At 53.9% G+C, this 14983-nt stretch overlaps 1 protein-coding gene across 2 annotated transcripts; it reads right to left on the reverse strand.

Annotated features, from left to right (window-relative positions):
• Window positions 1-1699: 1699 nt before the first annotated feature.
• Window positions 1700-14983, reverse strand: PTPN7 (protein tyrosine phosphatase, non-receptor type 7). Of its 2 annotated transcripts, XM_004685505.2 has the most exons (11): window positions 14937-14983; window positions 13641-13814; window positions 12967-13150; window positions 12612-12696; window positions 8598-8674; window positions 7120-7257; window positions 6678-6788; window positions 5073-5230; window positions 3730-3843; window positions 2786-2899; window positions 1700-1779 (listed from the first exon to the last, which is right to left on the reverse strand). In XM_004685505.2, the coding sequence occupies exons 2-10, from the start codon at window positions 13760-13762 to the stop codon at window positions 2806-2808; spliced, it is 1083 nt and encodes a 360-aa protein (XP_004685562.1). In that variant the 5' UTR covers window positions 13763-13814; window positions 14937-14983; the 3' UTR covers window positions 1700-1779; window positions 2786-2805. The 2 variants fall into 2 exon arrangements, with proteins under 2 accessions (XP_004685562.1, XP_012582441.1); XM_012726987.1 differs by lacking the exons at window positions 1700-1779; window positions 2786-2899 and having other exon boundaries at window positions 3528-3843.

The following is a 14983-nucleotide window of genomic DNA, read 5'->3' on the forward strand; positions in this document are numbered from 1 at the left end:
GCTCGGCGGCCGACGACTCCGTGCCCCCGGATCCGCTCGCCGATGGGTGTGGCTTCGGCGCCCTCCACCTCCTCCGCCTCCGCCTCCTCCTCTTGTGCCGCCGCCGCCCTAGTGCGTGGCGGGCCGAGTCCTGCGATCACCCGAGCGCGCGCTCCCCGCTCGTCCCGCGCTGTGCCCGTGCCCGCGGGCGAGGGTGCCAATCGCCTCGGGCCTCGGCGGCCGGGACTAACCGGCAGCGGGCTTCCGGGCACGCTCGGGGGAACCGCGTCTCAGTTTGTTTTTCGCTGCCCGGGCTGCCTGGCCGGACCGGCGCCCCCTTCCTTCCTAAAGGGTGGTGGGCCAGAACCGAGTGAGGTCCGGGTTAAAGACACACTAAGGTGAGGTCTCTGGGAAAGGGCTGCAGACCGAGGCGGTTGACCGCCCCCCTCCCCCCACCCTCCCCACCCCAGTTCTTGCTCCCTTTCCGGGGCTGGTCTGCAGAGTTCCACCCTCCACATGCACTCAGGGGAGAGGAACAAACCCAACTTGGGTGTTGGAATTCTCCATCTTGTCTGTTAACTACAGTATAACTGAACCTGTTCAGAAAGCTCCTGGCCCAAAGCCCACTAGGTGTTTGAACTTGATGCTATTTTTTACTGGGATCCCCGTGACCCTGGAACAGACAAAATTCTACAAGCTGTTTCTATTGAGGAAGACCTGGAAAAGGGCAAAGATGGCCCAAGTTTTCTTCAGGAGGACGGCAGGTGCAGGCCTGTCCTCCTTTCCTGCCTGGACGGGCCACCGCTGGGCCAGGGCACCTTGGCTGGACTGTCCAGTCTGCATGGAAGGTCTGTGTGGGGCCTAGGTGAGGGAACCCTTAGTAGCTGGCTTTCAGATATACTCACATGTAGTTTATTATTTTAGTCAAGATGCATAAACTAATAATATCAACCATATCCATCCAATTTACCCATCACGGTCCCAAATGATGAAGTAGTAACCAGAGTGGGTCACAAAATTTTGACACTGTGCAATATTTTGGGGTATTTTGTATTGTCTTTCTAGTCTCTGCCCTTTATAAGTCCCTCTCCAACTCCTGGGGTTCCCCTCCTCCCCATTTCCTAAATGGCCTCAGGTATCTCTTTGCTCTGCACGTCCCTAACAGTTCAGGGAAAGTACATACCCCAGATGGAGAGCAGCAGCCTGCCTCCACTCTACGGCTCTTTATTCTATTTCTAGAAAGAGGCCCCAGAGGCCAGAGAAGATGAAAAGAAGGAATGGGCCAGCCATCCAAGGAGTCTTTATTTTCCCACTTGGTTACTTTTCCAGAACTTGTGCCCTCTAAGTTCTAGACTAGGGGTTGGGTCAGCAGTGCCAGGGAGGGGAGCCCTCGAGCCCAAGCCACCTCTCCCTCCTGGCTGGCCATGAACTCAGAGCAGACAGGCACTTGAGAGATCTCTGCCAGCCTGCAGGTTCAGACAGTGGTCGCTTCTCCTAGGGGTTAGAAAAGGCGCAGGCCCAGATGAGCCCATCCCCAGAGCTGGACGGAAGGAGTATTCTTCAGTAAGGCCAAGCAGAAGCAAGAAGAAAATTGATCTCCGGTTCAAGGCTGCAGGTCTTCAGAAGAGAGGCGATGAATGAGAAGGCCCTGCTTTCTCCAAGGTCCAGTTTCTTGGGGATTTCCTCCTTGGCCTCACAAAGGCAGACCCGTGGCTGAGTGCCAGGAGAGATGGTGCCGTTCACCTTGCATTCAAGGACCCGATGTCTTCCTGGAGTGTGGGAGGTGGCCCTGAGAGAGATCTGGGGTGTCTTGGAATTTATAAGGATGCCAAGGTTCTTGGGTGGATCTAGTTGTCTGGGTAGACTATGAGGGTCCCCATTCAGTCTGGTCTGAGTCCCTGGGCCTGTGTGGAGTGCTGTAACCCAGATTTTTGGCAGAAACCCCCAAAGTCTCTGCGTGTACTCTGCATATACAGGGCTGGAAGGCAGAGATGAGGTTGAGCTCTTTACTAGGGTAGATTAGAAGCCTCTTCTTGCTTCTTACTTTTGTATTTCTAGGGTATCCAGGATGTCTTCCGGAAGCAAGACAGAGGATGTGATTCTCCCTACGGAGTAGCCAGGGTGAGTTGCTGGCAATTATGGAGCCAGGAGTCACCCTTTGGGTCTCTGGGGGGTCCTCACATTCCCTCCTCTTGCAGCTTTCAACTGCCTGGCCTTGTCCCCAAGACACATGTGTAGGCACAGGGATAGTTTGGTCCTTGGTCTCTTTGAGGGGTGTGCAGCCCTCAAGATGTGGGGTGAGGAAACAGTGAGTCACTGTAGGATGTTGAGAACTTGGCCAAGGTGAAGACCAGCTTTGGCATCTGGCCTATGCTTGGGCAGGGCCTGCAAGGGGATGATTTTGGGATCACTTTCTTGCCAGCCTCAGGAAGGGGATACAGCTGGAACAACTTCTAGGAACTCGTGGCAGCTAATGTCCATGTCACAGATGGGAGGCTGGAGCTCACAGAGCATTTGAAAGGAGACCAGGATACTTAGATCTTTCTCAGACCTGGCATAAGTGCCAACTTCCCTTCTTAAGTCCAGAGGGACAGGGAAGGTGCCCCCAGAGTTCGTCTGAGCTGACTAGCAGAAGCAGACGGGCCAATAGTGACCTGAATCTGGCCCTGACCTGGTAGGTGCAGCTTTCTGTGATGGCTTTCACTGACAGGTCCCCCCTCCATGGGACGGGGGCACGGGGGGACCCCAGGTCACAAAACCCACTTGGCCCAGACCCACCTTCCCAGACCTGGGGGGAAGTTGGCACCTGGCACAGGGCAGCAGAAGTCAAGGGCTGGGCTTGTCTGGCAGCTGGGCCGCATACAGGGCCAAGGTGTGGTGCAGGAACTGGTACTGCTCCGAGGTCTGGATCATCCCCCCCCTGAGAGTGGAAGCACGAGAGGGTGAGTGAAGGTGGGGGTGGGGGGCCGAGGGCCAGGTCTCAGGAGTGTCTCTGTCATCCTATCAGGAGAGACTGACTTTCCCCACATTCATCTTCAGTATGCCCCTCCTGCCGGCTGCAGCCACACCCACTCCATGAGGAAAGCCCCCTGCCCCTCACTCAGGGCAGAGAAGGGGCCCACACTGACCCCTCAATTCTGGGGGCACATCAGACTCTTAATTCCTCAGGCCGCTGTCCTGAGCTCCGATTCTCCAAGCCTCTTCCCAATAATCTTAAAAGTAAAATAATAACGCCATATATTTGTAAGATAGGGTCTCATGTTCCCCAAACACTGTCATATTGTTCATCTGTTCCTTGTCACAGCTCCTGAGGAAAGGGGCCGTTATTTCTCCCTCGCTCAAGAAGACAACGCCCCAAGAAGACAATGACACCTCACAAGCCGCGTGGAATTCCCGCTGGGTCATCTGTTTCCAAACCCTGCAACTGCCCACCCAGAACCTACCCGACTCTACTCTCTCCCCTTTCTCCTGAGTAGGGAATTTGGAAAAACAAAACTGAAAAAGTCAGAGGGCTGGGGGGTAGGGGGGTGGGGGGGATGGATAGAACAGCAGGCTTGGTTCTAGGCCTCCAAGCCCACATTCTAGACTGAGATTCTTAGGTGCTAGTTTCAAAACAAACAGCTCTTACGCAGAGGGGCCCCTTCCTTTCTCACAGGAAGTGCTGACGGGGATATGCTTGTGAGCCCGGGGACACTGGTGGCGTCTTCGCCACTGCTGACCTTGCTGGCCCTGTGGCACCTGTGAACCCACCTGTCCAGACGCAGCTGGCACACGATGCCCAGAATGTCCACTTCCCCTCGGGCTTTCAGCTGCTGACAGCCGATGCGGGTGGCGATGAAGCAGCCAGTCCGGCCAATCCCTGCACTGAGTAAAGCCAAGGAGGCGTTGGGGCAGGGGGCCTGGGGGGGGGCAGGAGAGTGGGGAACAGGGTCGGCCGGCCAGAGCCCAGGGGGAAATAGCAGGAGGCAGGCATCTGGTTGTAGTGGGCAGGCAGCAGGGGAGCTGTTTATCTTCTTACTCTTGCCCTAGATCTCTTCCTGGTCCCCCATGGACATGTTGATGGGCCCCCTTCTGTTCTGCTGTCCACAGGGGTTTCCAGCTAACAGGCTGGCTGCCTGGGGTGGGGGGTGGGGTGGGGCCTTACCTGATTCCTCTCAGCACGGAGGACTCGGCCCCTCCTCCCTGTGCTGACACCCCTCACCCCTGCTCCTTCCCACACTTCTCTCTACCCTGCCCTCTTACCCAAATGGTTTCCTTCTTTTCAGCTTGTCTTCTGCTTGGCTCTTAGGCAACCCACTTTTTACGCAGTATTCTTTATAAATGACAAGTCTAAATTTCTAGGTCAGTCTTACGAGGCCCCTCATCATCTGGCCTGCACTTACCTTCCAGAATCAGCTCTCATCTCTACACCCCTGACCTCCACATCCCTCCACCTTCTAACTCCGCTCCTGACACTGCATCCATCTTTAAGTTCCACTCTGGGCCTTTGCACCTGCTGTTCCCTCTGTGGAGAGCTATTCCTTTCCCATTTTGCTTTGTTAATTCAGTTTTCAGGTCTTAGCTTACCTGAGAAGTTCTTTTTCCTAGAGAACTTCCTCTGCCTGGCCTAGACCAGACTAGGCAACTTCAACCTGTGCTCCCCAAATACTCCCATCACAGCTCTCCATATGCCTTGCGTTTAATTGTTTAACCTGCTGTCTTTCCAGTCAGATGGTCAGCCCATCAGGGCACAGCCAAACAGTCTCATTCACAGCTGTCTCAGCACCTAACACCGTGCCTGGCATAACGGGTTTTCTGCCAACATTTGCTGAATGAATAAATGAGTTCCCAACAAGCAGGCAGACTGGAGACTGCCAGATGTTAGTTGCCTCCTCCCACACAGGCCTGGAGACTGCCAGATGTTAGTTCTAGACCCCTTTGGGTGCTGCGTGAAGAGGGTATAAGAACAGGGCAGGGCTGAATGGCCTAGAGATTCCTGCCCCGTGAGAAGGGCCTACTATATTCTGTTCTAGCTCCTTCCAGGAGACACCAGGGAAAGGGAAGGGGAGCCAGGCTCAGAGCTGCCATGGCGGGGTGGGGGTGGGGCCTCATACCTGCAGTGCACCACAATGGGCCCGGTGTTGACAGCAGTGTCTGGGCTCTCCTCCACCTCTGCCACCAGGCGTAGCAGGGGCCCAGCTGACTCGGGGGTCTGGTGGTCAGGCCAAGCCGAGAAGAGCACGTGCTTCACCTGCCGGCACTCCTGCTGGTGCTGGGGCGGGGAGTGGGGGGCAGCATGAGAACCAGAGTCAGGATGGGGCACTGCCTGCTTCTCTGGTGCCAGAGGAGAGCAAGGGCGAGAATCACCTCAGGCTAGTCACAGACTCCAAAGCTGACTCTTTCTGCTCCTCACACTCCAGTGCTCCTGCCTCTGAATCTCTGGAAGGAGCATTGTCTCAGGAGAGGGGAGGACCCCAGGTCAAGGCGTGGCTCTGCCTCTAACTAGCAAGACTTGGGCAACACTCAGCCTCATGTTCTTCACTTAGAAAGTGGAGACAGGGCCCTCCCTGGCGGCACAGTGGGTTAAAGCACAGTACTGTGAAGCTATCCACAGCCACTGCAGCATGAGTTCGATCCCCGGCCAGGACGGGGACCCACATGGCACAGCAAAACTCTCCTGACCCACCCGCTGCTCCCCTCAGCAGTTGTATTTCACTTGATCCACCTATTCTGCTCCCCACTATGTCTCTGGTGAATCCTGCACCTTTGGCCTGTAATCCCTGTTCTTGTATGCATAAATAAATTTTTTTAAAAAAATAGAGACTGGCCCTCCCTGGTGGCGCAGCGGGTTAAAGCACAGCACTGAGAGTCTGAAGCCACTTGCGCATGAGTTCGATTCCCGCCTGCTGCCTGCCCTGGAGGAGACCACATGGCGAGCCAGACCTCTCCTGACCCGCCCGCTGCTCCCCTCAGCAGTGTACTTCGTCGATCTGCCTGTTCTGCTCCCCAATCTGTCTCTGGTGAAGCCTCTCACCGCCCCTGAGCCTCTGGCCTGTACCCCAGTTCTGTATGAATAAATAAATGAATCTTTAAAAAAAAAAAAAAAGAGACAATGAGATGGTGTTGCTTCACTTCCCATGATGCTGTGAGGGTAATAAGTTGGTAGAATAATGTTTTGAGGGCCCGCCTGGAGGTGACCACATGGCGTGGCAGACCTCTCCTGGCCCGCCCGCTGCTCCCCTCAGCAGTGTCCTTCCTCGATCTGCCTGTTCTGCTCCCCAATCTGTCTCTGGTGAAGCCTCTCACGGCCCCTGCTCCTCTGGCCTGTACCCCAGTTCTATATAAATAAATAAATTCAAAAAAATGTTTGAATGGTACAAGCCACTGTGCAATAACAGAAAACAATCTGAAAGAACAGTTACACGTGTTATTTTCCGCCTCTTGCACCTCCTGCGGCCCCTCCGCAGGCCTCCAGGGCCTCACCGCTGCATTCCATTCAGCATGAATGGGTGGGCTTTCTGGTGGGGCCTGCTTGGTTTGTCAGTCCAGCTCTCTCAGACCAGACACCCCTGAGGCCCAAACCTATGTTTCTTTCTCTTAAGCACTTGTGGGTTCAAGGTCTAGATGAAGAAAGCTTGGCTCCCGGGAAGGTCAAGGCTGAGTTCCAGAGCTGCTGGGAGCAGCACCCACCCTGGTACCAGCCTTGCCGGGAGCCATACCTGGATGGTGAGCTGCCGCACAGTGTATTCTGGGCGCTCCTTCACCTCTTTAATTCTTATCTGGAAGGGTCCATAGGTTGCTTCTTCTGTAGGCCAGTAGTGCACACATTTCTAGAAGGCAGGGAGCTGGAGTCAGAGGGGGGAGGGCCTATCAGCTGAGCAGGGCTGAGGCAGCAGGAAGACAAGTGGGGTCCCTCCCCCCACTTCCCACCCCCACTGGAGGGTCTGGGCACAGCCTGGGGCAGCACCTGGGGTGGGGTGCTCTTGAACAGGCACCTGCAGCTGGAGTGGTCCCCTCAGTTACCCTTTGAGGGGTGCAAGCTGGGCCTGGCTATGGTCTCAGTCCCAGGGGAGCTCTGGTCCCGCATTGCCCTAGTGGGGGCAGGTCCGTGTGTGGTGGGGGAGGGGCGCCTCTCCGGGCCCACCAAGGCCTCCCTCCTACCTCCTTGCCCTCTCGGAGCTGAGTGAGCATGACGATGAGGAACACATCTTCCTGCCACACCATCTCCCAGAAGTCCGACACAGTGTTGGGCATGGGGCCCTGGGTGGCAATGTAGACCTTCTCCTGCCCGTTGTAGCCCTGGAAGGGAGGCACCGTGGGTGGGAGGCAGTGGGCACAGGGCTCCGGGAGCTCCCAAGCCCTGCAGGGCCTCGCTCAGGCCCAAGGAGTAAACTCACCGATGCCATGCACCAGACATAGCGCACCAGGAACCTCTGGTGGAAGGGACAAGGGGCTTGGAAGTGAGGCGCATCTGGGTTCAACTTCCCAGCCGTGCTAACTCTCTTGGCTGAGCTGCCCCGACAGATCACCTAGCTCCACAAGCCTCGCTCGCACCTGTGCCATGGGGTGGTACTATCTTTCCTGTGCCCTGCACATTAAATTCGATCAAGCATTTAAGAGTCTGAAATGCTGGTTTCCTTACTCATCTGCTGTTTTCTCAAAAATAGCAGTGCTCCGTGTCTGCTGGGTGCCTGTTTTACTTTTACATATCGCTTTGACATATTTAAACACAACATGGGCTCACTCTGGACAGTCTTTCTTTCTCCCCTTCAGCTGAGATGATGGTAAAATCCAGACCACCTCTCACCCCAGCAGCTGCCTGCAAAGGGAAGGTGGTTCCCCAGGGTGTCTGCCTGCCACTATCATCTCTGCACCTTCGAGGGTGGATCGACCCACCTTGAGCCAACAGAGGGCACTGCATTCACTTAGGATCAGCAGAGGTGAGAAGGGGGGTTAGGGCCCCACCTTATGGCTGAGCTCCTATAGATGGACGTCTGTCTCCACAAAGGAGGGGTTGTTTGCAGAAAGGGTGTTAAAACTTAATAGAGAGCCCCCCCCCATTAAAGACACAGCACAATCAAGCAACCGCCGGCCACTGCAGCATGAGTTTGATCACTGGTCAGGGAGCTGACCCACATGGCCAGCAGACCTCTCCTGACCCTCCTGCTGCTCCCCTTGGCAGTGTATTTCAGTCATCCACCTGTTCTGTTCTTCACTTGGTCTCTGGTGAATCCTCCCACACTCCACCCGAGTTCTTCTCTGCATAAATCAATAAAATCTTAAAAATATATATAGAGAGAATGAGGACGCCATGCACAGCTTCCATTTGTGCTGGCGCTACCCATGAAGACCTCTAGATTAACTAGCTGGCAAGAAGCCAGGGGCTGGGTTCAAGATGCCAGCTTTCTGCCAAGTTTAGAGACGGGCCAGAATGAGCAATGGGTGGGTTCTCGGCATTAACATCAGCTCTGTCTTCAAGGTTGGTGTCTTGGCAGCTAGATTGGTTCATTGTCTGGAAAGGCCATGGCAGCAAGTCGCAGCAGGGGGACATAAGCTCATGGCCCACCAGCCAGAAGTGTTCTCCGGGGGCCTCTTTAAACACAACCCCACCCCAACTCCTTCACTGCCAGGCCACTCACTCGGATGTAGTTCGCATTGATGTAGTCTCCGTCCTCTTGGCTCTGTGCCCGGCCAAGACAGACCCGACTCTGGGGATCTAGGAAGTAAAAATCAGCAGAAGTCAAGTCAAAAGTTGACCAGCTAATGCAGAGTCCAATAAGGTGAGATAGAGGAGCTTCCTGCGGCGAATTATTAGATGTAGGTGAAAGGGAGCCACAGAACGCTTTGAGCAGTAGAGTGACGTTCAGAGCACGGTCTGGCTTGGGTTAACTGGGCAGAGCTGCTTAAGCTGCACTAGCAAGGAAGGGCAGGGAACAGAAAAGACCTAGCACTGAGGCAGTGCGATCAATAACCTTGAGATCAATGTGGATGTAGAATGGATTATGCTCATAGGAGTGAACAAAGAGGCTGTGGATGGAGACTTTCCGATGGTGAATGCATGACTGAAGTGTCCCTGAAGGGAAGTGGGACTAGAATCCAAATTTCATTCCTCAGCTTCCTGTAAGGGGGAAATTTTCTCCAAACCAAGTCCAAGCAAGGGAAAGTTGCTAGTTTACGAGGAAAGGAAAGGAGATGCCCTTTTCCAGCCCCAGTCTGGTTCTGGGAAGAGAGCATCCTGGGTGCCGGGGAATGTCAGGCAAACATGGCGAGAGTGAGGCATAGACTTCTCCCCAGCCCCCTTGGTGAGTGCTAACACCCATACAGGCAGATTCCTGGACAGTGGGAGTGTTAAGTTGGACAGGAACAGATGTGGTACAATGCACCATGGAGTACTATACAGCCACAAGAAAGGATAAAGTACAATCATTTTGAACATGTTACAGGAATTTACAAAAATTATATGCAGTGAAGTTAAGTTAGGATAATAAAAACAAACTCAGGACATTCACATAGCAGACAAGTGGACAATGTAAAAATTTTAAAAAACTGGTGCACTTCAAAAAATATACTTGTTCAGCGGCCTCACTGGTCGCTTGGGGGAGGGCGGTTAAGCCTCAGCGCTACTACCACTACTGCCTGAGTTTGATCACCAGCCAGGGAGGTGACCCACATGGCACAGCAGACCTCTCCTGTCTCACTGGCTGCTCCCCTCAGCAGTGTGTTTCAGAAGATCCATCTATTCTGCTCTCTACTCTGTCTGTGGTGAATCCTCTTATGCCCTGCACCTCTCGCCTATACCCCAGCTCTTGTATGCACAAATACACACATACATATATAAGTAAATAAATAAAATCTTTAAAAGAAACAACATCCTGTTCAGTCAATGGACTTGGGAAAACCAGAATTCCACATGCAAAAGAATGAAGCTCGACATGGATGTACCTTGGATGTAAGACCCGAAACTACAAAATCCAAAGGAGACAGCTTTAGACAAAACACTTCGCGACATAGGCTCTTGTGATGTCTTCACAGAAATTACTCCAACAGCGAGGAAAACAAAATGAGAGCAGAAACGCCTGGAACTACAAGCCACAAAACTTCTGCACAGTGAAAGAAATGGTAACTAAGACAAAAAGACAACAACTGAATGGGAAAAATATTTTCATTCCATACATCTGAAAAAAGGTTAATATTGAAGATTTACCAAGAGCTCATACAACTCAATAAAAAAGAAAACAAATAACTAAATTAACAAATGGGCAGAAGAGCTAAATAGGCAGTTCTTAAAAGATCCACCGATGCTCAACAGGCTCGTGAAAAAAATGCCCATCATCACTTATTATCAGGAAAAGGCAAATCAAAACCACAGTAAGATACCATCTCCTACCAGTGGGAATGGCCCATATCAAAAAGACCAGAAACAGTTCTGGTGAGGATGTGAAGATGAAGCTCTCCCACACTGCTGGTGGGAATGTAAACTTTCCAGCACCTAGGGAAAGCAGCATGGAAGTTCCTGAAAAGATTCAAAATAGATCTGCTATATAACTCAGAAATTCCACTCATAGGCATCTACCTGAATGTGAATTCACCACTTCGAAGGGAAACCTGCATCCTTGTGCTCACTGCAGCACTGTTTACAATAGCTGAGTACCCAAAAACTGATGAGTGGATCAGGAAGATGCAGTCTATGCACACAGTGGAATACTACTCAGCCATCAAAAAGATAAATGCCTGCCACTCACATCAACATGGGTGGAACTGAAAGGGTTATGGTCAGCAAAATAAGCCAGAAGGGGAAAGACAAATACTGGATGGTGTCACTTACGTGGTCTATAGAGAAACAAGACAGTGGGGTCAGGTAAAACCAGGCTCACAAGCTGGCCCTTGAAAGCAGTCTGTAGAACTGAGACATGGGGGAAGCGGGAGGGGTGAGCACAATGCATTAGGCAGTGACTGGTGCCCGCTAGTGGGAGCACATGGTAACTGCACTGGAAGGGGATCCTGCACTTCTGAAATACCAACAATAATGTAAACGAACATTACCTAAAGAAAAAACTGTATATTCAGAAAGGAAAAAATAAAACATCCTGAGGCCCCTGAGGTTAGGAAGAAGGGAGAAAGTTAGGGTGGTGGGGGAGGAAAAGGAAAAAATGCTTTTTATAATTCTACATTACAAAACAAAAAGAATACAGATAAAATGAAATGCCTAATTGACGAACTATAGCTTATCGAAGTTTAGTTGGTACATAAAACAATTGTTATGTCTCAGTCTAGGGCACCTTAGAGTTAATGAAATTCCAAACAAATAACGGAAACCCTAAAGGTCTAATAATAGGAAAATCATGAAATAATTTAAATTAAAAAATAAATAATTCAATAATATTACAAACCACATTTCCTTTGATTGGGTGACCGCTTTATTGACTGTAATCTACGTTTAAGAAAAAAAGAACAGGCAGGAACAGTGAGTTAAGGCCTTGTGACTAGGGCTTTCTTTTTTTTTTTTTTAATGAAAGATTTATTTATTTATTCATACAGAACTGGGGTACAGGCCAGAGATGCGGAGGGTGAGAGGATTCACCAGAGACAGAGCGGGAAGCAGAACAGGCAGATCGACTAAGCACACTGCTGAGGGGAGCAGTGGGCGGGCCAGGAGAGGTCTGCCACGCCATGTGGTCACCTCCAGGGCAGGCGGGAATCGAACTCATGCGGAAGCGGCTCTTTAGTTTCTTAGTGCAGTGCTTTAACCCGCTGCGCCACCAGGGAGGGCCCACTTTTTTTTTTTTTGATTTATTTATGTATACAAAACTGGGGTACAGACCAGAGGCAGGGGTGGGGTGGGTGGCTGAGAGGATTCACCAGAGACAGAGTGGGAAGCGGAACACACAGACTAACTGAAGCACACTGCTGAGGGGAGCGGCGGGCGGGTCAGGAGAAGTCTGCTGTGCCATGTGGGTCAGCTCCAGGGCTAGGGATTGACCTCGTGCTGCGGTGGCTGCAGACAGCCTCATAGTGCCATGCCTTAACTTGTTGTGCCAGCAGGGAGGGCCCAACTAAGGCTTTCTGAGGAGCCACGCTCTGAGGAGGGGTCTCCAAAGACCCCATGGCCATGGACCCCACGCCTATTTCTGCAGAACAGAAGCGTGCAGGGCCGCCTCTTGGGCCTCAGGACTTCCGTCTCCCCAGTCACTTTTCTACTTCCAACTGAGTTTCTCAAAACCTCTCTCTGAGCACCCCCCTGAAGGTACCTCTTCTACGGCAAACCTCAACGGGGAGTCTGATCCAGCATGTGGCCCAGAGGAGGAAGAAGGCTTGGGGTAATGAGCTGTGTGAACTTGAGCAAGTTACACATTTTCTCTGACCCTTGGTTTCCTCATCATAAAGTGGGGTTAGCGATCCCCTGGCACCAGCTTCATACGGTAGTTTCAAGCAACGCGTTCACCTCAGGGACTCGAGCATGCTCCACCCACAGTCAGCGTGGAAATGTGAGCTGTGCTACGGGCCAGTGTTTGTTAGGGCGTCTCTGTCCGCTGAGAGGAGGCGGTATTGATATTTCTCCGCTGAAGGAACTAGCTCTTTCCTGCCCAAGGCTGTAAATCTTGCTCCCAGGCCCAGGCAGCCCCCGCCTCCCTCCACCCCACCGCAGTCCTTACTTGGCAAGATGGTTTTGTATCGGTCCTTGGAGGCATGGCCAGGGATGTCCAGGTCTTCGGGGTTGATAAAATTTGAGGGGATCTTCTAACAGGGAGAGGAAGCCAATGAACAGTTGACACCCTTTCCTGGTCCTCTTTTCCCTCCCACCCTTTCCAGCAGATTGACCCTGGTCGCCCTTCCTAGCAGCAGATACAGGTCTGGGTGGGTGCAGGGCAGACAAAGCCCACAGGGCGTGGTCCTCCCTGATTTCTGGGGCGCTCTTTCTGAAGTACCCACAGAGAAGACACGCCCACTGCCCAGGAGAGGATGGTGCCAGAGGGGCAGAGTGACTCAGCGAGGACCCCAAGTTCTTACCAAGAATTCCTCTTCTAGCTGCTTGGGGCTCGGTGGCTGGTGCTGCAGGGCCCAGCGAGTGAGGGGGTGTCCAGCCGTGCGTAGAAAGTTGAGGGTGACCTCCCGGGGTGTGTTCACTGAGCAGATGGGCTCCACGGTCCCCAGCGCGCGCACATCCAACATCAGAGCCACATTGGAGCCCCGCCTGAGGGCAGACCAGAGGCGGGTGAGCGCCCTTGAACTTGGCCTCTTGCCCAAGTCTGGTTGTGACAGCGATCTGGGGCTGCTCCTTGTTGTGCCCTTGACCCAGAGGCCCACCAGTGAAGTCAAGGGCTCAGCCCCCTGCTGCACACCCTTCTCTCTGCGTCAGGCAGAACAGGACAAGGGACAAGCCTGGGTCTTACTGCTTCTCCTCCTGCCCTGTCCTCTGAAGTTCCCATCTACCTCCAAGAGCAAGAGGCCCCGGCTCTGTCCCAGGGCTTGCTCAGCCCAGCCCAGGGTTCAGGGAACAGGCGCAAGGCCGCCCTGAAGTTTTGTGCCCCAGACATGTAAAAGGCATGTAACAACATGCAGTGGGGCTCATCTGGCTTCCTTTCCCAGTTCTGCTCAACTATAGTCCCTCTGGACGCAGCGGCCAGAGCCGGAGGGCCAGATGGCGGGCAGGGATGGGGTGCTTCTTCCCAGAATGATCTCACCTCTCCTGCAGTCGGACATGCTTCTTGGCTGGTGCTTTGGCTGGGGGAGGCTGGGTCATGGCTTTCCCCAAAGACGAGGTCGGCAGTTGTGCTCTGGAGCGCCCCCCGCAGTCCTGGACCATGCTGGGCTGGGGTGCTGGGCCCAGGGGAGGCTCACTCAGCCATGAGGGTCACCTGAAAGGCAGGGTTCCTCATCGGCTCACTCTGGCCTGCCTGACTGGCCAGGAGAAGGACGCTCAGCCCCAGGCAGTCATCGGCCCAAGCACCTCTGTGTGAACTGGGGTGTCTTCTGTTTCCCCAGAGATGGTGTCCTTTGTCACCAATGGAAGGACAGGATTTCCTTGGTGGAACCCCGGGGGGTGGGGTGAGTGGGGGCAGGAAGGTTGGGATTAGCATACAGGTAAGATAAGGGCAGGGATTGTGGGTGCAGATGGGGGAACCCAGTAGGAGGTGTAGAAGGGCGGAGGGGTGACCTGAGCCGGAAGTACCCAGGCTTTCAGCTGGGGACCCTAGTGAGAGAAGGCAAGGGTGGAAATAGAAAATATGTGTGTGTGTTCTCTGCAGGAGGAAGGGCGAAAGCTTACAGACACCACTTGTGAACCTGACCAACGTGCCTTCCCTGAATGAGCCACTGGAGGCCTCTGGCCACACTGGAGCCAGTTGGGGACCCGGCATGAGGCTGCCGGCTCCCACAAGGACCCTCTCCTAACCCTGGCACTCCCATCCCAGGTTCACTTCTGGCTTCTGGGGTCTCTATCCAGGGCGGTAGCCTGGGGGTGCTTCCTTCCTCCTCTGCCCATCCCCCCCATCACCCGCCTCTATAACCGTCACAGGAAATGGCCTCATCAAGCCGTGAGCGACAGTGCACGATGAGGCGACAGCTGGGGGTACAAGAGGGGGCACGGAGGTGGTGGGGCCACCTCTTCTCGGGGGGCAGTCCCCGTCTTCTGGGGCCAGGGTCACAGCTCCTGAGTCGTGTGTGGTGGGGAGGGGATCTGAGCACTACAAGCCCGCGGGGACAGGGTGAGGGCACAGAGCGGCCCGTGCAGAGGTGGGCGGCAGGGAGAGGCTCTCCGGCAGCAGGTGGGTCTCCTTAGCCTCAGCTCTGCTTGCAGCTCCCCACAGCTGCCCTGCTGGTCCCCTGGGGATGCCAGCTGGGTCAGCACTGGGCCCTTGCCAGGTCGTGCAGCGCCCAAGGAACCTCTCACACCTCCTCTTCGATGCCCTCCCTTCTCCCCGGGGTTCACACCACCCCAGGACCACAGGCCTCCTCCTCCCCCCCAAACAAGTACTTACTGAAGCAGCTGTGTCCCCGAGGCTGCCTCTCGCCAGCTGTCTATCTG

Source organism: Condylura cristata, unplaced genomic scaffold (assembly GCF_000260355.1).
Source record: "Condylura cristata isolate star-nosed mole 26May11 unplaced genomic scaffold, ConCri1.0 scaffold00018, whole genome shotgun sequence".
NCBI lineage: Eukaryota > Metazoa > Chordata > Mammalia > Eulipotyphla > Talpidae > Condylura > Condylura cristata.

Bases quoted from the DNA above. Each gene is read 5' to 3' on its own strand.
- PTPN7 (XM_012726987.1), bottom strand. From the start codon at position 13,762: ATGGTCCAGGACTGCGGGGGGCGCTCCAGAGCACAACTGCCGACCTCG. The intron at 12,697-12,966 runs GTAAGAACTTGG...TCTCCCTGTTAG, and splicing joins AGCTAGAAGAGGAATTCTTG to AAGATCCCCTCAAATTTTAT. The intron at 7,258-8,597 runs GTGAGTGGCCTG...CCTCCCTTCCAG, and splicing joins TCAATGCGAACTACATCCGA to GGCTACAACGGGCAGGAGAA.